Source organism: Muscardinus avellanarius, assembly GCF_963383645.1.
Source record: "Muscardinus avellanarius genome assembly, chromosome: 11".
Taxonomy (NCBI): Eukaryota; Metazoa; Chordata; class Mammalia; order Rodentia; family Gliridae; genus Muscardinus; species Muscardinus avellanarius.
In genome coordinates this window covers 84461045-84485311 of record NC_137797.1, presented here as the reverse complement: position 1 = coordinate 84485311, position 24267 = coordinate 84461045, and the positions used below count along the sequence as shown (strand labels likewise).

General features: G+C 35.9%; 1 protein-coding gene across 1 annotated transcript in view; it reads right to left on the bottom strand.

The window, feature by feature from the left end:
* The window catches only part of SYT10 (synaptotagmin 10), a gene marked incomplete at both ends in the record, with an annotated part of 63605 nt that overhangs the window by 23852 nt on the left and 15486 nt on the right, over positions 1–24267 (bottom strand). The window contains one exon of the mRNA XM_080705261.1: positions 9443–10010. Coding sequence (XP_080561387.1) covers positions 9443–10010 — 568 coding nt within the window. The remainder of the gene's footprint in view (positions 1–9442; positions 10011–24267) is intronic.

Here is a 24267-nt window from a genome sequence, read left to right as displayed (position 1 = left end):
TCCATCTTGTTACCAGTTCCTCCATCTACCTGTTCACAAAATGCAGCTAAGATGAAAGTCAGGCTCTGGAAAGACCTTCTGGACTCAGCTTACTTTACATTTTGTATTTCTCCCTGACCTGTACCTCTCATCCCCCTGAGGAAATCATGGAATTTAACCTTAAGCTATCTACTTTAACCTCACTCCTTTTCAGTATCCTGGGTATAATTTTGAGTGTGTTCAGGGAGATGAATTGGTTTATGTTCCATTTATAGGATTCTGTAACTGTAAGCACCTGTAAAAAAATAAGAACTAAAAAGAACATATACTTTAGGAATGTTTAAGATTTTCTTTGCCAGGTGCAGTAGTACACACCTGTAATTCCTCCAAAGTATTGGGAGGCTGAAACAGAAGGATCACATGTTTGGAGCCAATCTCAGCAACTTAGCAAATTCTCAGCAATTTACTGAGATCCTGTTTCAAAACAACAAGTCTGGGTGTGTAGTTCAGGAGTAGAATGCCTCTGGGTTTAATATGTGTTACAACCAATAAATAAATTAATAAACTAACCAATTAATCTGGACAGGCTGGATTTATGTCAGACAGGCCCTACTAGGTTTGTTTGTCGTAGTGCTGAGGGAGCCTCAGATGAAAGACCAGGAAAGATCAACTGGTGCTACGAGCTTGATTTCAAGATGAAGAACAAGTGTTTACAAAGAGTAGTTATCACTTACACTTCCAGGAAATGTGATAGCCTAGGAGGCCTCTAATCCTCAAGGCCCAGACTATCCCTGCTGACCTAGTTGGGGATCCATGAGGAAATCCATAAAATTTGACAAATGTACAAGTCATTTATATTGCCTCTGACTCTACTGAAAGTCTCAGTGGGATTTCCTGTATTGAACACAGATGTCTTACAACATAAAATCCAAACTTCTCTAGATAACATATGTAGTCCTAACAGTTTTGTTCTCCAGTTTTTGCCTTCATCTTCTAAATCTTTTACTACACTCTCACAACCCCTAAACTCGGCACTCTAGCTGCACTGAATGCCTTGTCAATCTTGAATCGGTCATTCATTAGCATGCTCATAGTAATGGAGAGAATCCAGAATTGCCCAGCACTCTTCTAGCCATGGAAGGAATATTGACAACCAAGACAAACTTTTTTTATTCATAGATCTCTTTTGGTGATTTTGGACAAGTCACTTAACCTTGTAGAATATTGCACAATTAAGTAGGGAACAAGCTGGAATAAAAATACAGGTCTACTTAATTTTAATATATATCTTTTTATATCTAGTTTCAAAATTTCTTTGTAGAGGAATTATTTTTACTATAGGAATTGAGAAAGGGTACCTGATCCTTCCCATGAATATCTGGTCTTCAAAGCTGGTTGACAATCTGATTCTTTAAGCGTGAACAAAGACACATGCTTCAAAGGAAGTAAGATCAGGGAGAGCAGCATCCATGGAGAGTGAAGGGAGGCCTGGGGTGTCTTGTCTGGTCATGACCAGAAGGTCCAGCAGGAAGCACTGTCTCTGACAGTGCCAGAGCTTACTTAGAATGGCAGCAGTCCCTGCCTCAGGAATACTTAAATAGATCACCTCTGAGGTTGTCTGCAGTTGGGATAAGTTCCATTTAATTGCGAATAAAAATTATATGAAGGAGTGGAAGTTAGACTGAAAAGGGCTAACACAAAAATCTAATATATGCCCTAGGCCCACTGTGCAGATGCTAGAAAAAAAGAAAATAAAAAAAAAGAAAATATAATAATGCTAAGAACGTACCACCCTCCTTGCTTGCTCATAATGTTTCTGAGGTCAATGCCTGATATAAGGTTTATGCTCAATAAAGTGCTTATTGAATTAATAAATCAAGATATAAACCATAAAAGCATCAGGCCAACTCATGGCTTCAGCTGCAGTGGGGCATCGAAGGGGTGAAGACCACTCAGCAATTAGAGAACAAGTGAGCAAAGCCACCCCCAAGGGTGTTGTGTCTTAGGGAGTGAACACACCTGTCAAGGCCTCAATCACATATGATGACTTCCAAAATACAGTAAGTTAAGAGTCATGGTGATTTTGAGCCAACTAACGATACACATATGGTTTGGGAAGCTTCAGTGATAAGATACTTATTTTTTTATTTTTATTGAATCTTATGTCTGTTAATCTTTCTAGAGAGTGGTGTGGGATTATGTTTGCTATAATTCAGTAGTAAGCTGAAACTTCAGAATCAAATCTGTAGATCTCTAAGATATATAAATTGCTTTCTTCTTTGCACGTCTGGCCACGTCCTTAACTAGCCAGCGCGCGTAGTCAGTCGCACAAGATGGCAAATAAGGAGGAGGAGGAAGCTGTCTGATGGAATATAATTAGGAAGCGTAATTAATATTATCACCCATCTCCAGTTTCTAGCCTACTTCCCTCTTTTTCTTTCAAAGAACCACGATTTTCAAACAGCACTTCCTTTCAGCCTTTCCTCCTCCTCCTGGGTGATTCAAATTAAACTAGATTTCATTATGGTCAATTGGGGTCAGGGAAGGAATGGGAAACAAAGGTTGCTTCCTTATGTTCTTGGGTTTTCACATCATATTTCCATTATTGATTCTTTGTTCCATCTCCACTTGAAGACAGACACAATGTTTGCCACACACCCTTAGTGGGACCTCTGCATGAAGGAAGGAATATATTTTGTATTAAGCACATGATCTTTATTTTTTCCCTTTAGATTTTAAAAAAATATTTAAGTATTAAAATAAGCATTGTAATGCATATATGAGGTTTACCACGCAATGTTATGGGAAACATAGGTAATAAGTGGTTGCTCCAGGGAAGGGAGCACATAATCCTGAGTGTTGCTTTTCACCATGACACTATTCCAGGCAAAGAGCTTGGCTGAAGTCAGGGTAGACACAGTTCAAGGCAGGGTAACCCTGGACCCTACTGGTTATTCCTTGAGTCATGGCAATAACCCCAGAGCTGCGGTGGCCAGGAGTGCCCCTGTTTCTGTTCAAAGGAAAAATTTATTTTCAGTGCCTAATCCAAGTGAGGAATAATTATCTACCAAGATTCTGTAACTTATCTTACATAGACATGAAGCCACAAAGAGCCATGAAGTGCTCAGGTTATAAAACAGACCTGCAGCCTTAGAAAAACCTCTCCTTGATCTAATCAATCAAGCTTCATTACTACTTGTACAATAAAGACACAAAGAGGAGACAGTCCAACACAGACACTGGGACCAGAGCCACCTGGTGACACAAAGATAGGTTACAGGTTTGATAAAAACTCTTCCATCAAACCAGGCGTGGTGGCGCACATTTGTATTCCCAGTACTTGGGAGGCATAGACTGAAGCTTCCCAAACCATATGTGTATCTTTAGTTGGCTCAAAATCACCATGATTCTTAACTTACTATATTTTGGAAGTCATCATATGTGATTGAGGCCTTGACAGGTGTGTTCACTCCCTAAGACACAACACCCTTGGGGGTGGCTTTGAGGACAGCCTTAGCAAGTAGTGAGACTCTCATCAACCTAGCAAGACTGTTTCAAAATAAAAATAAAATTGAGCTGGTTGTGTAGCTCAGAGGTAGAATGCCTCTGGGTTCTGTCCCCAGTAACAAATGAATGAATGAATGAATGAATGAATGAATAAGTAAATAAATAAATAAATCCTTCAGTCAATATAGTTCTTGAGAGATATCATAGGCTTCTTAGTAAAACACATTCGACTGTTATGGTTAAATACAGAATGACCCCGTAAATAGCTCATAAATTGATGTTCGGAGTGAGAATTGCAGGTTGTAATCCCAGAAGTGGATACATATAAATCTATTGTAATGAATTTATCTGGGTGATGGCCTGGGCTACTAAGGTGTGGCTGGAGGAGGTGGTCCCAGGGAGTGTGGCCTTTGGGATTATATCTGGTTCCTCCTTTCCCTGCGCACTCACTCTCTTGCGTCTGGCCTCCATGATATAAGGACAGCTCATATGCTCTCTCCCTCTCCACCTCCTATTGCCATGCTCTGAGACCGCAGTGTCCAGCCTCACATGGACTAGAGCTTGAGCAAATAAATCATCTTTCTCTACGTTATATGATCAAGTCTTTAGATTTTTGCCTATAAGAATGCTGATGGATACACTTCTCTCAAACATTAATCTCTACTTATAGATAGGGTAATAAATCTCATGCAATAAACTTTGTACAGCTCCCTTTAGAGTGATTTTATAAAACTATTTAAATACTTTACAAAAACATTTAAATACCTTTGAAAAATTCTTAACTCAGCCGTTTGTGGTGGCGCACGCTTGTAATCCCTGTGCTTGGGAGGCGGAGACAGGAGGATCTCACAGGTTCGAAGCCAGCCTCGCTGGCTCAAGAGACCCAGTTTCCAAATAAAAATATTAAAAAATAGGTCTGGGAGTGTAGCCCAGAGGTAGAAGGGTTTCTAGAAACCCCAGTATCACCAATAAATAAATAAATAAAATTAAAAAAATTCTTAAGTCAAGGAACCCTTTAAGTGTTGCTATAGATACCTTGCTTCACTATTTTGGGGCCCATGTTGAATTGATTTGTATGGTGTTACTCCTGCCTATTACAGTTGATTCTCCACACAAAAATCATGTTCATTCTAAGTGAAACTATGACTTCTTTCTGAATAAACCACTTCAGTGTTCTGACTTGCCACTCAGAGTTAAACCCAAGGCTCTTTTCTTAGCCCCTAGGCTCTCCCCTGAGCTTCCCATTTCCCTCGGGACTATCTGTAACTATAATTAGAGGCAGTGTATTTTATCCAATACCTGCATTTACCTGAAAGGTGTGGCATCAGTGTAGAGCTAAAAACTGGTGGCAGAGATTTAAATTTCAGATTTTAGTTAACCTTTATTTGTGTGTGTGTGAAGCAAAATGCTGTAATCAATATTAAAGAAAGCTTCTACATAAACTGCTAATAAAAATCTATGTTATGGACCTGCAATATTTTTAATGAAATTCAAAGATAATCAGAACAGACTGATAAGACAATGAAACCTTGTTCTCTAGATGTACTTGATGTAATCTAACTTTAAAAGTTATATAACAAACTGGTGATTTATTAAATATTCATGAATCATAATTCTTTTTAACAGTTTTCCTGATTTGGGTGGGTGTTAGGCCAAAAAGAATCATGCTTTGAGACCTCTCATAGCTTTGTGAAAGTCTGATAGGTTCTATTATTTTAAACTTAATTTAGATTTATTGCAACGCTGATGTTTCCCTGCTATTTTTATAAAATGGCTAAAAGACTTTATAGATAGGCTCATAAAATTCGCACTGTTTGCGTTAATCAATAATCAATTAATGGTGGTCCATGAGCATATGAAAATCTGTGGCATTCCAGGACTAGGTTTATTACAGAAATGACTAAAAAGTTAGGATTGCCCAGAAAGGACTAGGTTGGATATTATCTCAACCTGCAATTCTATGGCTACAAGACTGTCTGCTGCATTCTGGGAGATGCCGTGAGAGAAACAACCCCCAACTGCTACCCCGCCTTAGCCACATCTGTTTTATTAGAATGAGACTGGAGTATTTGGGCACTCTTTAAAATGTTATTAGCTAACACATTATTCCACAGTAAATTTTTTTAAATAAAAAAAAATATATATATGTATATATATTTCTAATCCTTGGAAATCTGTGATATAAGAACACAATGCTGGCATTCTCCAGTATCAAATTTAACAAAGAAAAATTGCTAATTCATAATAAAAATATTAATCTTTTTTATACAGAAATAATTAGTAACAAAATGGAATGCAGAACATTTAAAATATTCCAGGTTTCTTTTATATGTAAATAGTGCCACACACTGAATAATTAAAAAAAATTTTTGTCTACAAAAAGTAGTTAACATTAAAAATAACCACTAGTATTAATTTGCAGCCACTGGGGAACATCTTTGTACTGCTTGGTTCTTTTTCTCCATCTGGTAGTTGTAGATTTGTACTTAACATACACTTGATCTAACACTTGACCTTAGATGACAATTTGCCAAGTTATTAATTGAGCAGTATTTTTTAGTTAATTACTAGGTACTCATATATGCTGTGAAATATGGAAGAGAATTATAAGATGCTTTCTGCTTTCCAGGAGCTCAGAATCAAGTGGCAAATATTGTCAAGTATGTGTGGAATGTTTAAATAAGTACTATCTATCTATATCTATCACCCATCTATCTATCTATCTATCTATCTATCTATCTATCTATCTATCTATCATGTTACATATTAGCTCTTTTCCATTGTCTTTGCCACCAGGCTCAATCAGGCTTCAGTTCCCCTCATGTAGTTTAGATTTCTACCTAGCCTTGGAAAAAATTTTGGACATATGGTTAAAAAAATGTGACTGAGGCTTTATTATAAAAATGTATTGTAAACAGATACTGAAAATATTTAAAAACACAAAATCATTAACTCTGATTTTCATTTAGTTCTATTTTCAAAAATTATAATATAAAATTGGCATAAAGAAGAAAAAAGTTATATCTATACCAACATGCTAATAAAGTATTAAAAATCATTAAAAGTTAAAGGTATACTAGCTGCTGCTTTTCAAGCTGATCAAAAATATTTCCCTCTTACTAAAGTAAGTTAACTTTCAGTTAAATTAGAATAATTATAAACTATTATAGTTGAAATTATCAGAATTATGGGAATATTATATTTATCATTTTATATCATAATAGAACGATAGTCTTATAATTCAAATATTATTTATCGTATCTGTTACATAAAGTCTGTTATGTCTATGCTTATAAACCTGTATCCCCTACCCAAGCTTCTATACCACTTGGATGAGTGAGAGCATATATTAATTTGTGTGTGTGTGTGTGTGTGTGTGTGTGTGTGTGTGTTACTGGGGATATGTGTGTGTATGCACCAGGGGCATTCTACCTCTGAGCTACGCCCCCAGCCCTGTTTTTTATTCTTTATTTAGAAACAGTCTCACTAAGTTGCGAAGTGCCACACTAAGTAGCTGAAGCTGGCTGCAAACTTGAAATCCTCCTGTCTCAGCCTCCCAAGTACTGGAGTTACGAGTGTGCACCACCATGCCTTGCCATATATTACATTTCTTTCTTTTTACTTCCTTCTTTCTGAAAATTCATACAACAGCAATATGAAATTATTTAAAATTAATGACATGTGAATAGGAAAATGGTCGTTAAGCAACGACTATGTCCTAATTCCTGGAATCTGAAATTTCCATGGCAAAAAGAGATTTTTCAGATGTGCTGAAAATTATACACCTTGATTTTCCTAGATTACTCACATGAGCCCAATGCCCAATCTATGTTGAGGAATGCCCATGGCTTCTAGTAGCTGGAATAGGGAAGGAAATGAATGGCTACAGTAGCCATCAGAAAGAAATATATGCTCAACTTTCCTTTTTTTTTTAAACTAAATTTGCTTTTGGTTTAAAACAGCACATTTTTTTGTGCTGTTTTTGTTTTGTTTGGGGGTGTGTGTGTGTGTGTGTGCGCGCGCGTGCGTGTGTGTGACCAGTGATAGAACCTAGAGCTTTAATGTGCTAGTCAAGTACTCTATCACTGAGGTAGCTACCTCCAGCCTTTTATAAAATTTTACTTTGAGATAAGGTCTAAGTTGCCCAAGACTAACCTCAAACTTTAGATCCTGCTGCTTCAGGCTCTTAGTTGCTGGGATTATGGGCATGAGCCATCAAGCCTGGCTGCTGGAGCTATTACAATATTTGTGGAAATTTGTATAACAAAACTAGAAATTTAACATATCAAACATATGGGAGAGTGGAAAATAAAAATGAAGAATTTATTATTAACCAAAACAACAATTTACTACTAACAGTCAAAAAATGAAGTTCTATAAGAATTTTTATTTTTCTAAGGACCAGTTTGTAATATAAGAACTTATGATTATAAAAATCAAAATTATCTACTACAAATATAGAAATTTATAGATTTCTTTTGTAGATTACTTACCTCTAAATCTGATTGATGGAAAGAAAATGCTTTAATACAAAGGTTTATAGACATATGTTGAGCATGCCAAACATATAGTATACACTCAGTAAATATGTGTTAAATGAATAAAAGAAGTAATAATACCAAAGAGACAAAGAAATAACAACTTACTATTTGTATTTATAGATTTCTAGAAGTTATATATTTGAAAATAATAAAATTACTGTTTATCATATTTTCTCTGTCAGAAAACAAGCAATAAACTGAAAAACAAATGGAAAGTCAAAAGAAGCCCAATGTGTCTTTGAAACATTATCCCACCACAAAATTATTTCTATGTTCCCTTATCAATATCACATTGGAGACCATGATATAAAATACAACAACTAAAAATGTTGAAATCATAGATTACAATATTAAGGGGTCAGTTAATTTTAATATCATATGTAATTTACAATAACATTATAATAATCCTAAATATTAACTGTAACTGGAAAAATGGATGAGAGTAAAATACAAAAGAAATATTTGAATTTGAAAAACTGGTTTTCCTTTGTTGATAATCCTTGTCTCTATTCAAAGCTTTAACATCTTAAGGTTGTAAGTTTTGTAAAAATTTGAAAGATAGTAAATACATAAAGACAATCTGATAAAAAGTTAAGTGATCCCATTTTAAAATTAATAAGTGAAAACAGTGTAGCAATGGAACCTAAGAGACAGTTCTTTAGTTCCACTTCTATAATGATATCCTAGGTAGCCTTAAATTGAAAAAACATTTGAAAAACCCCATAATTTTCCATATAATCAAATTTATGCTCAACTTAAATGACTAATAAGAAAATGGATAATATATTTAAGCACCTTTCACAAAAAAAATAGCATAAAAAATCAGTGTGAAAAATCTTAAAACTTAGTATGATCTGATTTTAATGTATCCATAGTCTAACTTGGAAAGAAATACACCAAAATATTTAGGTAATTGTTAACATTCCTGATTATTTGGCTGTTTTTCACATTTCCAATACTATGCTTAATGCTATTTAATAATTAAAAATCATTTTGTAATGAAAAAGTTTTAATAGAAGCAATCACTACTTGATCATTCAACATCTGAAGTAATGGACTCTTTTAGATCAAAGAACATCTTATGTTTGATGTGAGGAGGAAAATCACTTTATATAATGAAAGTCAATAATAGCCATGAAAAAACTGGGTGCTGGGTATAGGTTATACATAAATATTTTATAAGAGAAAAGGCTACTGTTTTTGATAACTTGTAAGAGCTAGTTTGTTATTACACAATCACTAATATATTGTGTTATTGTACTTAAATTCTTAACACGGAAACAAACCCTATATTTTCAGGTTCTTAGGATCTAAATTCTTTAATTCTGTACAATATATTCATCTGGGTAAAAAATGGTCTCGTATATCACTGTAGGTCACATAGAAAATAATACATTGGTGGAATTGTCACTTACCGTGGTAGCACAATGAATATCTTTCCATACTGTGGCTTCTCTGGAGAGATCAGAGACTTCAAACAAATTCTCAAGAATCACTTCCCCAATCATGTCATGTCTGGAAAATCTATCAAAATCATACACACTGAAATGTAGTTTTCGGTTGCTTAGTTGATCATATGCCACTGGAAACTGAAACACCTCATCAAACAGAGGATTTAATGTCTTCCTGTGCACTCGGGTCTGAAATTTCTTTTTCCTATCTGGAAGAAGGTACATTTTCACATAAGGGTCAGAAGTTCCTGTGAAGTCTTTAGCAGGGAGATCTAAGGCCTTGACAATTTTAACAACTAGAAGTTCATTTTCATAATCATACTGAAGGGTAAAGTTAAGCTTCCCACAGGTTTTGACATCTTCCTTTCTGTTGCCCTCGGAATCGACTGATTTCTGCTTGTAGAGCTCTGGTTTTATCCTCCCGATGCTAGTTGTTGTTTCTCCTCTTTGTAAAACTGGTTCCGTGCCCATGCTGTAATCAACACTGGAAACTTGCATTTGCCTTGGTAGATGTCTCCTGAAAGAATTGTGGCTGTACACACACACACACACACACACACACACACACACACACACGTCATTTAGGGAGACCAGAAAATGTTATAAAGTGACACATAAATTCTTCCCACCCCCAGAATAACAAAAAAACTATGTTTCTATACACACACACACACACACACACACACACACACACACACACAGAGCTATTTTGAATAATGAGACATGCAATATTCAAAGAAAAAGCCTAAAATTTTAGGAACACCTAACACACATACATTTTATGAGCTTTTGGAATTTTGTACTACTACTAATAAGCACTTAATTAAAGAAGATTATTAATAAAAGTTTAATATTTTATAAAAATAAACTTACAACATTTGGGTCTATCTAGATATGAACTTTATATAAATAAAGACATTCAGATGTCTGGTTCCCTGTCATCTGGACATTTGGGTCTTTTGTATTTTATGTTTTGGTGACCACAATACTAAGATATATGTCTACATATTTTTATAATGTGGTAATTATTTCTAATATATAAATAATTGAATATTTACTTCTAGAAAGATTATAAAGTGGTGATAGCCAAAATTAGTACATTTTCCTTTTTTCAACATTGAATGGGTTTCAGAAGCTGAGGACAAAATATATAGAATTTTAGAATTTGGGGACAAAATAATAGTTTAAACAATTCTAGCTAAATTTCTTATAGTCACTATTACTATTCATTTAGTCAACATATCTAGAATATTAAATATGCAATATGATGTGTTTTAAATGTGATTTGCATTAAGATCTTCTTGTATACTTCCTCTATGACTTCTAGACTACGTCTATTTATCTGTTGTCTCCTCCAGGCTTAACCCCAGGTCTTTTGTTCTTGACTCTCCTCAGTTTATCCATCAGATTATGTATCAGTTCTTGGACTATAATTACTGTCTAGAATTTGATGGTTCTGCTGACATCTCTTGGGTACATAAACTTCTAGTCCCATATCTTTAAGTCTCTAAAGAGGATTTCTCAATAGATTCCAGATCTTACCCCAAATTCAAGCAAACTCAGCATTTTCTCCCCTTTGCTCTGAAACTAGTTCTTTCTTCCACAATCACTGCCAACAGTGTTAAAATTTTTGAGTCATTCAACACTTAAAAATGTGCAGTATGCTATGAATCACCTTCCCGTCAACTGTGAGATTTATTTAGTTTTCTAAATGATGTTGATGTTTTCTTTGTAACATCTCATATCATCACCCATTCCATTTCCCTTGTAACTCAGTGCAGACTCTCATCACTGTATACTTTGCTTCTTCCATTAGCCTTCAAGTATTATGTGTTCAGCACATGGTCAGAGAGTTCACCCCAAATCCTCTGCTCATAGCTTGGCATGGTGGTGCATGCTTATAATCCCAGCATTTGGGAGGCTGCGACAGGAGGATAAAGGTTCACAGACAGACACAGCCTCTTAGTGAGGCCATGTGCAACTCAGTGAGACCCTGTTTCAAAATAAAGAATTAAGCCGGGCGTGGTGGCGCACACTTGTAATCTCCGCGCTTGTGAGGTGGAGACAGGAGGATCACACAGGTTCGAAGCCAGCCGCGCTGGCTTAAGAGACCCTGTTTCCAAATCAAAAAAGTATAAAAAAGGTCTGGGAATGTAGCCCGGAAGTAGAAGGGTTTCCAGGAACCCCAGTACCACGAAAGAAAGAAGGAAAGAAAGGAAGGAAGGAAGGGAGGGAGGGAGGGAGGGAGGGAGGGAGGGAGGGAGGAAGGAAGGAAGGAAGGAAGGAAAAAAAATAGGACTGGGGGTGTAGTTTGGAGGTAGAATGCCCTTGGGCGCTATCCCTAGTAACGAATAATATAAAAAAATCCTCTGCTCACTTCTGTTGTCTATTGTATCAAATCTACACCTTTCATAGAACCAGATTATGCTCAAGACATTGCTTAATCAATACTTTATTCCTTGATTCATGCATGGAGATTGCTTTCTTACAGAGGAATAAAAAATTCAGGTAACATAAAAAAGAAAGGATGTTGAACCTAGAAAGGAAAGAAAAATCAGGAACAGAAGACAAAGACAAGATTAGTGTTGGTTGTTCTCTAATGCCTGAGGAACTGTCATGACACAGCAAGAATTTAGTTGTTAGACTTCGTCCATAGAAAAGAATATGTAAAGATATCTAGAGCTACGCAACACGGTAATGTGATGAACTTCCCCCAAATGAAATTATACAACAAAGGTTAGATATTGAAGAAAAAACATTGTCTCAGGAGATGTTTCACTACTAGGTGTTTTCTAACCATAAATTTCTGTGATTCTTTCATTCTATGACTCTTTGATAATTTTATAAGATAAAATATCCACGATATTATTCTGAAGTTTATTAGTAAGATGGGATTTGTTAAGGTCAGAATGATAATCTAAAGAGTTTTAAAATTCATTCTCTTACATGTAATTGAATTATTGTCTGTAGTTGGCCTGAAATAGTAAATAACTCCATGAAAATGTGTAGAACTTAACTAATTGTACTTCTTTTAATAGTACTCCCTTAACAGAGATAAAGAAGATAAAACAAAAGATCTCTTCTTCAGCCTCTGCTTGCTCTTACCATGGAATGGGAGACATTCAGCATGTGGTCACCGAGAACTACATGGCTGAAGGGAAAGACAGAAATAAAAAGGATACTCTAGTACTGGATTAGTGTTAATACAAGAATTAGAATGAGAGAAAATAATATCCAATGATAATTAGGGATGAAATAAAGGGAGAAAAATGAAAAACAGAAAAAAACAATATATATTTTACTTTCACAATAAAATTAAATGTGCTCTTGCTCTTTAGATTTTTCTATTAAAGATTAAACATTATGAGGACTAATGATATGGCAAGTACAGGTATAAATCCTTAATTGACTCACTTGATCCTCATGTGACTCTAGGAAATTATTGTGTTCTCTGTTCTACAAATGAGGAGGATACTGGGGCCCAGAGAGGCAGTTTATTCAAATTAATACAGGCCTGAGTCTAGGGGTTGCACCCTTGACCACAATGCTATACTGTCAAGTTCCTTCTAATCCTATTTAATTGAATTATTTTAAATAATTCTGCTAGATAATCAAATAAGATATTGAAAAAATATTCACGCACACTTTTATGGAACTTTTCCCTTTTAAACATTATATATATATATATATCATTAAGTATCCCATTAAAGTTTATTTGGTTGAAAGAGCTTGAGATGTACTTTTAAAGTTGTTTTTTTCACTTCTTTGACTAGTTACCAAGAATTGAAAGGGAATAAGGATGTTTAATTTGTGAGGAAAATTATAGATATCATATAAAAATTTCATCAAGTTTATTGTTAATGGTATAAGAAATGATATAGACTTTGAAAATAGCAAAGCACAATGTGTAAAACCCTTTCTGCTATATGCTATATTCAAAGTGACTAAGTTAAAATTTGAATGTAACCAAAAATTATTTCTATACAAAGAAATACGCTACCACTCCTTTTTGTCACATGAGGGAACTACACTGAAATTAAAACCCAGTATTTTAGTTTTTGTAACTGAATATGTATATAAAAAATCTTTATTAAATCTTCAAGTAATGCTTCCTTAGCTCTATTCCATTTTAATACATTAGAAATGCCATGATATAGAGGCCAGGCATGGTGGTGCACACTTGTTATCCTTGCGCTTGGGAGACAGGAGGATTGCACAGGTTCAAAGTCAGCCTCGCTGGCTTAAGAGACCCTGTTTCCAAATAAAAATATAAAATAGGTCTGGGAGTGTAACCCAGAAGTAGAAGGGTTCCATCCTCCCCAATACCACCAAAAAAAATGCCATGAAATATATTTGGATCCTGAGACCATCCAGATATAAAAATTAGTAGCCTAGATTAGATTCAGAAAAAGCTCAAAGAGAACTTAGGAAAATAAGAATAACGGAAAAATAAAAGTATGTATTGTTGTGAAGTAGTAAAGGGGTGTAGAGTAATGTAGTTTATGCATCCTTTGTTTCCAAGATATTTGGAATACTTTATTAAATAATCTAATACTCCTGTTAAAAATCACTTTCACTTATGCAACAAAATCTTGTAAAGGAAAGCCTTTAGAATTTAATTTCTTAATTTTACATGTTTACTCTATAATTTCTCACTTGTTCTTCTGCATAATAAACCTAAAATCCTCTGTCTTCATCTTAAAAGTCATCAATGTCTTCTTTATGCCCCTGAATATAATTAGTGCAGGCTGTGAGTCTCCTTCTGAAAGAAATCAAAGCTATAAAGCGTCTTTTAACAGTAATAAAAAACATAGTAATGTTTTTGTTCTTGTAAGCCAGTGTCCTAATTATAGGGTAAATAGTGCATATTCTAAGTCACAGTTTAGCTAGTCAGTTAAGAAAAGCTTTAATTATTACAATGTTAAGCTATTGCCATGACAACACAGGTCTTTTTTTTTGTCTTGCTTTCTTTTCCTCTTTTAGAATGACAGTGATTAGTGACTATATAGTCACACAAATACTCAAGCAATCAGTGCAAGCCATTTGTCTGTTACTATTCCAATTCTTATCCTTCAGACCCAAAAGGGCACTGGCTAAGTGCTCTGGGGAAGTGCTGGCCTGGCATCAGATTGTGGTTTGGTTTCTGCTGGCCTAAACTAAGTAGGGAAGGTGACTTTGGGCAACTCACTTAACTTGTTTGAGCTTTATTTTCTTCTTGCATAGTTTTTGTAAAGATAAAATGAACTTGAAGATAACTCTGAAGACTATTATCATTTGTATTAGTTTTATCTATTAGCATTAGAATTCAGGACTAAGGAGCTGGTGTGCAAATACCATAATGAACTCTAGTTTTGACACATTCAAGTCTGGAGATGCAGAGATGGCACTATAATGAGTCATTCCTACGTGACCATGCCTCTTGGACCATTCCCTGGACTAGGTGCTCCTCAGAATGAATATATATATATATATATATATATGTATGTATATATATATATATATATATACATATATATATACATATGCAGATTTAGTTGTTAAAATACCACAATGAATTTTAAAAATATTATTCGTTGACCTCTGCCTCTATGTTCTTAAACTCTAATATGAATGTTTTTCATCTTATTGCTTGGAAAGAACTTGGATCTTCATAAATGACACTATATCCTCAGTTTTCCTCTCCTATAGTGGCCAGTGGATGTTTCCTCCACACCCCCAAATCCACTGGGCTTCAGGCTAGAGTAGCTGTCCATTCTTCACACCATTCTGCTTTAAACCCTCACCCTCACCTGAAGCTACTCAACAGAGCCCTCTCTCATCATTAGCTCTGATTGCTGTCATTTATAGATAACCAAGCCACAGCTTTTAGTCATTCTGTAAGTCTTCTGGATCATTGACACTGTTTTTGAAAGGGCTCTATTCTAATTCCAATCACTGTACATGTTTCTTCTCAAAGCATTTTGCTGTACTTGGCATCTATAAAGAAGAGCTGTCTGCTTAAGTTGTTTTGGTAATTAACCTTGATACCTAATGTTAAATTATGCTTTCCTGAAGCTGTATCCCAACCCTTGTAATCTCATACCTGTATTCTGTCTTCTGGCTGGGTTGTCAGCTTGATTTTGACAAGCCATTATTTGTAGTAATTTGTTAGGTCTTCTGGATCATTAACACTTTTTTTTGGAAGTGCTCTGTTCTAATTCCTGTCATGAGTTGAATGAATTCTACTCCTATAATGGTGTTCTCCACTTTTCTTAGACACTATCATATGCACAGTCAGACTGTGTGTCATCATCAGTAGCTGAAAGCTCTTCCCTTCCCAGAGTCTTTTAAGACAAAAATATCAGTCTGTTTTTATGTTGAGGGTACTGATAAAATAGAGTTAATAAGGAAGGATTCAGAGAGGAGCATTCTTAAAGTTGACATGAGGAAAAATAAGATCTAGAATAAGAGTATCGGCTTTGGCCTTAGATCAAAGTGGGAGTCATTAACATAACATCCATCAAGAAGACAAATATATGTACATAGATGCTGGTAAGAGCAATAAGGATGTGGTAGGAGGCTGAAGTTTTCTGCCTTTTTTCTCTATTTCCTTAGTGAAATTGGAAGTGAAGTCATTAGTTGAAACTGAGTATAAGGACAGAGGTGACAAAAATTTAAAGAAAGGTGAGAAGGTATAAAATAGTCTTGGGCATCTAGAAAATTTGGATGTGGTTACAGGTTTGAAGCGGATCAGTGAGAGTTGGTTATGTTTTGTCTCAGTGGTTGGTGTTCACTTGAACATGTGCAAGATGGCAGATTTGAATTTATCCAGGTTTGTAGTTTTTGCTCTTTTGTGTGAATGTAGAACTAGGGTTTAAACCCAAGGGAATTCTATCTTTGAGCTATTCCTCCAGCTCTATTTTATTTTTTATTTTGAAACAGTCTCCCTAAGTTGAGGAGGGCCTTGCTAACTTGTTGAGGTTGGCCTTAAACCTGTGATCCTCTTGTCTCTGCCTCCTAAGTACACTGGGATTACAAGTGTGTGCTACCCTACCTGGCTTCAGGGCTGTAGATTGCCATTCAAATAAGAGAACAGAGTTCAATGAGATAATTGGGAGTTCTTACAAGAGAATGGCTTAACTATTGACCATAAAACTGAAACTGAACAGAGGGAAAAATATTACTAATTAATTGGAGACAATTCCATGGTGATGGAATCAATGGACTAAAACTTCTGGTGAGTTGGAGTATAAGAGAGTTCTGGAGCAGGGCTGTCTGAGTTAGGGTATAAGAGAGTCTTTAAATAACCTCTTGTTCACCCTATGCTATCTCTCCACACTGCTCTGTTTTATACATAACACATTTGCAGCAAATCTTGCAAAAGTGGAGGATAGTATATTCACTGTCCAACTTAACTCATCTCACTCTATTTAAATCTACTTTAATTAGCTTCTAACATGCCCTACTCCACCACAACTGCTTTCTAAAATGTCTACAGTGTCTCCAAACAAAGCTAAATTCACAGGTCAATTCAATCCTCATCCCAACAGGCTGTATCAAAGTCAGTGTACAATCAGTCATTCCTGGCTGTTAACATAACGTCTTCACTTGGCTCCCAAATTGCATCTTCCTCACTTTACTCCTATTGTACTAGTCAACTTTTCAGGCCCTTTTGCTGCCCTTTTTGACTTATCATTCAGGAACCTCTAGGATTTGTCTCTGATCTTTTTTTCCCATCTACATTCACCACTTTGATGATATCATCTTCCAGCTTTCGATATCATCAATATGTTGAGGACATTAAACTTACATGTATATCACAGTTTCTCTCCAGAATTCCAAAATCTTTATCCTGTTGCCTCAATGACTTCCCTACTTAGAATTCTAACAGAATCCTCAAACTCAACAGATGCAGAATGCCTGTTTTTGCCTCTTATACTTGCCTACTGAGTCTGGTTTGTCTCAGTTAAAGAGTCCCGGATGTTCAGGCAAAACCTCAGTGCCAATTTGATTCTTCCTTTTTTATTTATATGTCCTAACCAATCTTTAATGATATTTCATTTGTTCTACTTTCAAAATATGTTCTGGATCCAGTCAATTCTCATCACCACTGGCCACCACTTCCCAGATCTGAACCATTATCTCCTCCTTAGTGTGTTTTGCTTCTGTTCCTGGGGCCCACTTTGATTCTAAGACAGGAAGTAAACAGACTAAAGCTTTAAGTATTGATAAAAGATTATCAGTAAGAATGTGTTAAAATAGTAAGTGTAACAACTTATATTACAGTATTACTAGATCTCTGACCTTAAGTATGCATATTAGCTCTAAATTTCTATACTCAGTATGCTGTTTGAGGTTTTTGTCACTTTAGAACATATTTCTGTTATCATGAACCCACCTCCTTATGAACTCAGCCAACTTTTGAAAGAAAATATTCATACCTCTTCAGCTGAGCTCACCCACCACCCTCTGTGAGCCTTCTATGCCTTCATAAGTCCTCAAACATTGCATCTAATGGGCTTAAATTACCTGTTTTCACATCTGTCTTCCATCATACCATCCTTCTACTAGACTGTGGTCTTTATAATGGGGATTAAGAGTTCATCTTTTCATGTATTTTATCATAAACACATGCTGGGACTAAGAAAATGTCTGTTAGAGTTCATAAAACTATAGTCTGCCATAAGATTCCTGTACTAATAGCATCACACTTTCTAAGAACTATTTGTATTATAATAAATTCAGAGTTAGCACTTGCATAGAAAATTAATATTGATTGATGTCAGAAAAATAACTCTTGAGGTTAGAATCTATTTTTGTAAGGTTTAGTGTCTGGTTCAAATAGTTATCCATTTAAGAAAAAAAAAAAGCAAGTGTAAACACCAAATATATACCTTTCATAAAGGAGATTTAACCACCTCAACTTACTATAAAGCATAAATTCCCAAAGCAGTCTGAACTACCTGGTAGGGGAGATTGGAATGATGGGGATGGTGGTACCCTTGAGTGTAATTGGGGGGGTGTGTAGGCGAAAGCACCCAGGTGGGCACTGAGTAATATTTTTTCCTTTTATTTCTTTCCTTCCTTCCTTCCTCCCTCCCTCCCTCCCTTCCTTTTCCCTTTGGAAAAGAGAAACTTATGCTATAAAGTATGTTTTATTTTTTAATTTTTTAATTTTTTTGGTGGTACTGGGGTTCCTGGAAGCCCTTCTACATCTGGGATACACTCCCAGACCTATTTTATAGGTTTTATTTGGAAACAGAGTCTCCTAAGCCAGCACGGCTGGCTTTGAACCTGCGTGATCCTTCTGTCTCCGCCTCCCAAGCGCAGGGATTACAAGCGTGTGCCATCACGCCCGGCATAAAGCATGTTTTAGAAACTTTTATTTCAAGGAGATGTAACTCAGTTCCTTCCATCATTCCAGGCAAGCAATTCTTCTTGATATCCTAGCTAGCTACATAATTTTTAAACTCTCTCTTTGTGCAACATCTTATTATCCATTCCCTTCAGTGACCTGGAATGAGTAATTTCAATTTTGCTATCTTTTGAGAAAAACTTAAATTTTTTAAAAAACTTTTTACATTAAACTATGCCATGCCATTTATTTATTTTACATAATTATTAATTTTCCTTATAACAGGGTACATTGTGTATTCTTGTATTGTGTGTGGTCATTTTAAGAACAACTTTTTTCATCAACCAAAGCTAATTGTAAGTCCATCAGAACCTATGAATCAGTGATTTTTTTATGTCCATTTTCCTGCTTTTGTTCATGTTCAGTTGGGTCTCCCATTATGCTTCCTAATTATTATCAGTAGGTACTTAGAATCCTCTCTGACAGTGACAAGGCTGTATAATTTCTCATCCTGAGCAAATTATTTTGCCATGGACTAGTCACTTTATCTTTACACCATATATGAATGCAAAGAACATTGATTCTCATGCTCATCCCTGTGAGGATACATCATTAACCTCTTCTCAGATGAGCACAGTGTTAGCTCACCACCTGATGATGCCTTTAAAAGAGGAAAATGAAGTGCAGGGATGACCAATCAATGAAAAGCATTCACTTGATGCTTATTACACACCTACACACTGCTGGAATTAGAAGGGCATAAAAGTAGGTTACATCCTTGTTCTCTGAGAATTTAGGATCGAGTTTGTTGGAACAGTTGGAGTTCTATGTAAGACACTAAACTGTTAATTGCTATATTGTAACTTGAGATTTAAATAATAAAAGATAATAGCTTACAGACTGCCAGGAGCATTTTCTATAAATATTTTGTATTAAATAAGAAAGAGGTCATCATTTAGACACAGAAAACAACATTAGCTAAGACAGAGGCAAAGTAAGGCCATTTAGGAGGCTAATTAAAAGGCCAGATATGCCGGGTGTGGTGGTGCACAATTGCAATACCAGCATTTGGGAGACTGAAACAGGAGGATCGCGGTTCACAGACAGCCCCAGCTACTACTTAGTGAGGCCCTTTGCAACTCAGTGAGACCCTGTTTCAAAATAGACAATAAAAATAGGGCTGGGGGTATAGCTCCGTGGTAGAATGCCCCTGGGTTCCATTCCCAGTACCACACACAAAAAAAGGCCAGATATGCTTCTTATGGGTAACCATGAAAAATCCATTTGGATAGGCAAGATAAAGTTACTGAATTCCTTTATTATTTTTCCTCCTCCTCCTCCTCCTCCTCCTCCTCCTCCTCCTCCTCCTCCTCCTCCTCCTCCTCCTCTTCCTCCTCCTCCTTCTCCATTTTGGTACTGGGGTTCCTGGAAGCCCTTCTACCTCCGGGCTACACTCCCAGACCTATTTTATACTTTTTTTTAATTTTTGGAAACAGGGTCTCTTAAGCCAATGCAGCTGGCTTCCAATGTGTGCGAAACTCCTGTCTCCGCCTCCCAAGTGTGGGGATTACAAGGGTGCGCCACCACGCCTGGCTATTTTTTCTAACTTAACAAGTATAACTTAAGCTTCTATCATACTTTGTTTAGGCATCAAAAAGAAATATAGAAGCAAATCCACCAGATTCTCTGCCTTAAAAACAGCATATGCCTGTATGGGTGGGACATATTAAACCAAAAATTAACAGCACTTTGGTCTAGTTGAATTATAACTGTCTTCAATGGTAGGCTACTCTAAAATATAAATAAAACATAGATCTAATCCAAGTAACTCTTGTACTGCAAGTATGTTTAATATGTTAGCCTTTGAACATGTCAGCTATGGTTTTAGGTTTCCTTATACTTTAAATCCAGCCAACATTGTCTTCCATTATGCCTCCTAAAGCTCTATTTTTTTTTATCAAGGTAGCTATGTGCTGTTTCCTTAACAAGACTTTCCGTCCTATGACTTTTCACATAAAATATTTCCATTAGAAATGCGAATCCTCTTCCAATTATCCTATGTAGTATGTTAATTTCTAGTTTCCTTTCACTTCAGTTTAATGAGGCTTCTCCATGATGCAGATGGAAATAATTCCTCCAGACTCTGAATTTCACATTCACCACCACTCAGTTGATTCTCACAATTCCCTATATTGAAGATGGCATCATGTGTCTTAGCTCCACATTAGGCTGTAAGTTACAGATCCTTAAAGTTTCAACAGTGGAGAGAGTGTACAGAATACACTGACTATATCTGAAATAAATATATAGTCAGTGAGGTTACTGGATGAATGGGCAATAAGTCAAGGTGAAAATTAGAAGAAAGACAGTAATGAAGAAGTGTACAAATGCCAATTGGGATATTTGTCTTCCTGTCAAGCTGATGTTCAGGTATTAAAAAAGGATGATGAGAATTTGGGAACTAAGGCTGTTTGTAGCAGTACTGCTAACTTCAGGACCTATCAGAATGCTATTTCAGTATAGAAACAAAGAAAACTTGGAAGAATGTGATTTTTGTCATTTATTGTTTGAACCACACAAAAGAGTACTAACAGCAGAACAGAGCGGGGACTAACAAGTCATGGAAACCAAGTACTAAAGGTGTACTTATATTTTGTGAGTATGTGTGCGTGTGTGCGTGTGTGCGTGCGTGTACACCTGCACATACACATGGGTTTACTTTTTGTCATATTCCAGGGAAAACCTGGTACAGGAGCCAAATAAACCGATTTATAATAATATGCTCTCCATCTCTGTGTCCAAGTGGACTTCATAATTGTGTAATTTCTTCTTCCTCTCCAAATCAAGGAGAATATGATTTTTAGTCTGATGTAGTAATTAATGTAGATGAGTGTTTCTGAGAAGTAAGAATGATCAGGAATTCATTCCAAGGCCAAACAGACTTAGTCATGACTCTAGTCATCCATGATAACCATACACAATTACAGATTTCCCTTTGAGTAGGAGGAGTAGGACATGCCCTTATTCTTCCAGCCTCCAAGACACGTGTCCTTAGAGAACTCTGCAACCTACAATTTTTGTTGTGCAAACGCTACATCTCGTTGGCTTTAAAACTTAAAATATATTCCATCAATCTGGAGAAATTTGAATTCTGACTTTTGCCAGTTGCATGACTTCAGGCAAATTTTTAAATCTTTCTGGGCTTCAGTTAACTTGTAACTAATGGGGATAATTAATAACACATCGTGCAGGCTGGTGAAAGATTAGCAGGAAGGGTGCCTTGGCTCAGTGACTAAATTGCAAAGGCTCAAAATAATTTTTTCTTCTTTCTACCCCAGCCACTTAGCAGGGAAATTCAAAGAGACAGATGAATATTAAAGTTCTAACAAAACTACAAATCTCTATTATACTTTTTTCTTAGAAAATATCAGATATTTAAATTTATCTAAATTTATGTTTGTTTTGTTTTGTTTTATGGTCCTGGGGATAAAACCCAGGGGCATTCTACTTCTGGACTACAACCCAAGTCCTATTTTATTTATTTATTTTCAAATGGTCTCACTAAGATGTAGAGGGCTTCACTAAGTTGTTAAGATTGACCATTAACATCTGATATTCCTGTTTCAGCTTCCCGGGTACTGGGATTACAGGTGTATGCTACCATGCCTAGTTTTTTTTTTTTTTTAAATGATTGAGGGGAAAAGCTCTTCCAATGTAATAAATTTCATATAGTTATTAGGAAATTCAGGGAAAATGATGCAACTTTGTTGCTAGCATACATTATTTCCATTAGCCAATTCTGTACCTCAAACTATCTTCGCACAAGTGTTTTCAGTGTTTATTCTTTTCTTCTTTTCTAGCTAGGAGTCTTTGGATACATGGTTTATTTTTAATCAATATTTTAGAATTAGAATTTTGTCTGAAATTTCTAAAATATATAGATGACTTCAATTTGTCTTCACTAGTGGAGTTTTCTTATATGAGATGCACTTAACAGAAAGAGCTATGTAATTTTTAATGGTAAGCTGAATATATATATTAGTTCTCCCTTTATCCATGGTTTCACTTGATGATCAACCGAGGCCTGAAAATACTGAATGGAAAATCCTAGAAATAAACCATTCATAAGTGCATTGTTTTGAGTAGCATAGGAAATCTTGCACCATTCTGCTCCATTGGGATGGAAATCATCACCTTATCTATGAAAGGCACACAACATAAGCCCCCTGCCTCTTAGCTGCTTGGTTTCCTCATAGTTATCAGATTCCATCTCAGTGTTGAGTGCTTGTGTCCAAGTAACCCTCACGTAGTAGCCTAAGGCCACCTCGCAGTGCCTGCACCATTCGACTCCCTGTGTTGCATCACACCATCAAAAGGGTGAGTACAGTATCGTAAGATATTTTAAAAGAGACCATATCCATATAACTTTAACTACGGTATATGGTTATCATTATTTTATTTTGGTACTGAAGAGTAAGCCCAGGGGCATTCTACATCCAAGCTATACCCCAGCCCTTTTTATTTTATTTTGAAACAACATCTGGCTAAGTCGTTGAGGTTGGTCTCAAAATTACCATCCTCTTGCCTCAGCCTCCCAAGTACTCAGATTACAGAAGTGTACCACTGCACCCATCTATCATTTAATTTTATTATCACCTTTTGTCATTAATTTCCTATTGTGCTTAAGTGATGAATTAAAATTTATCATAGGTTTAGTATGCAAAGGAAAATCATAGTATTTATAAAGCTCGGTACTTTCAGGTATCTACTAAGGCTTTGGAATTGTATCCCTCTGGATAAGGAGAACTAATATATTTTTAAATGTTTTAAAGTTTAATTTAGCCGGGTGTGGTGGCGCATGCTTGTAATCCCCGCGCTTGGGAGGCTGAGACAGGAGGATTGCACAGGTTCGAAGCCAGCCTCAGCTACTTAGTGAGGCTCTCAGGAACTTAGTGAGACCCTGTTTCCAAATAAAATATTAAAAAGGTCTGGGAGTATAGCCCGGAGGTAGAAAGTCTCTGGGTTCCACCCCCAGTACCACCAAAAATAAAAAATAAAAAAATAAAAGTTTAATTCAGTGTTTTTATTTTAAAAATTGAGTGTCTTCAAGCTTTGTGGATATTAAATATCCTATCTGATCATAGTTTCCAAGGATAGAAGTAATAATCATACAGGAACCACATGAAATAATTTTAAAGCAATTTTCCATATATATAATATGAAAAACATATATATATATATATGCATATATATTTTCATATATATATTATTCATAGCCAGTGTTTAGAAAAAAAGCAATTTTCCCTCTCAAAGGCTTTTTATCCATTTATAGAACATGTGAAAAAAATACTATATCAGTCCGGGGTGGTGGACTACGCTTATAATCTCTGCTCTTGGGAGGCAAAGACAGGAGGATCGTGCAGGTTCAAAGCCAGCCTCGCTGAGACTCTGTTTC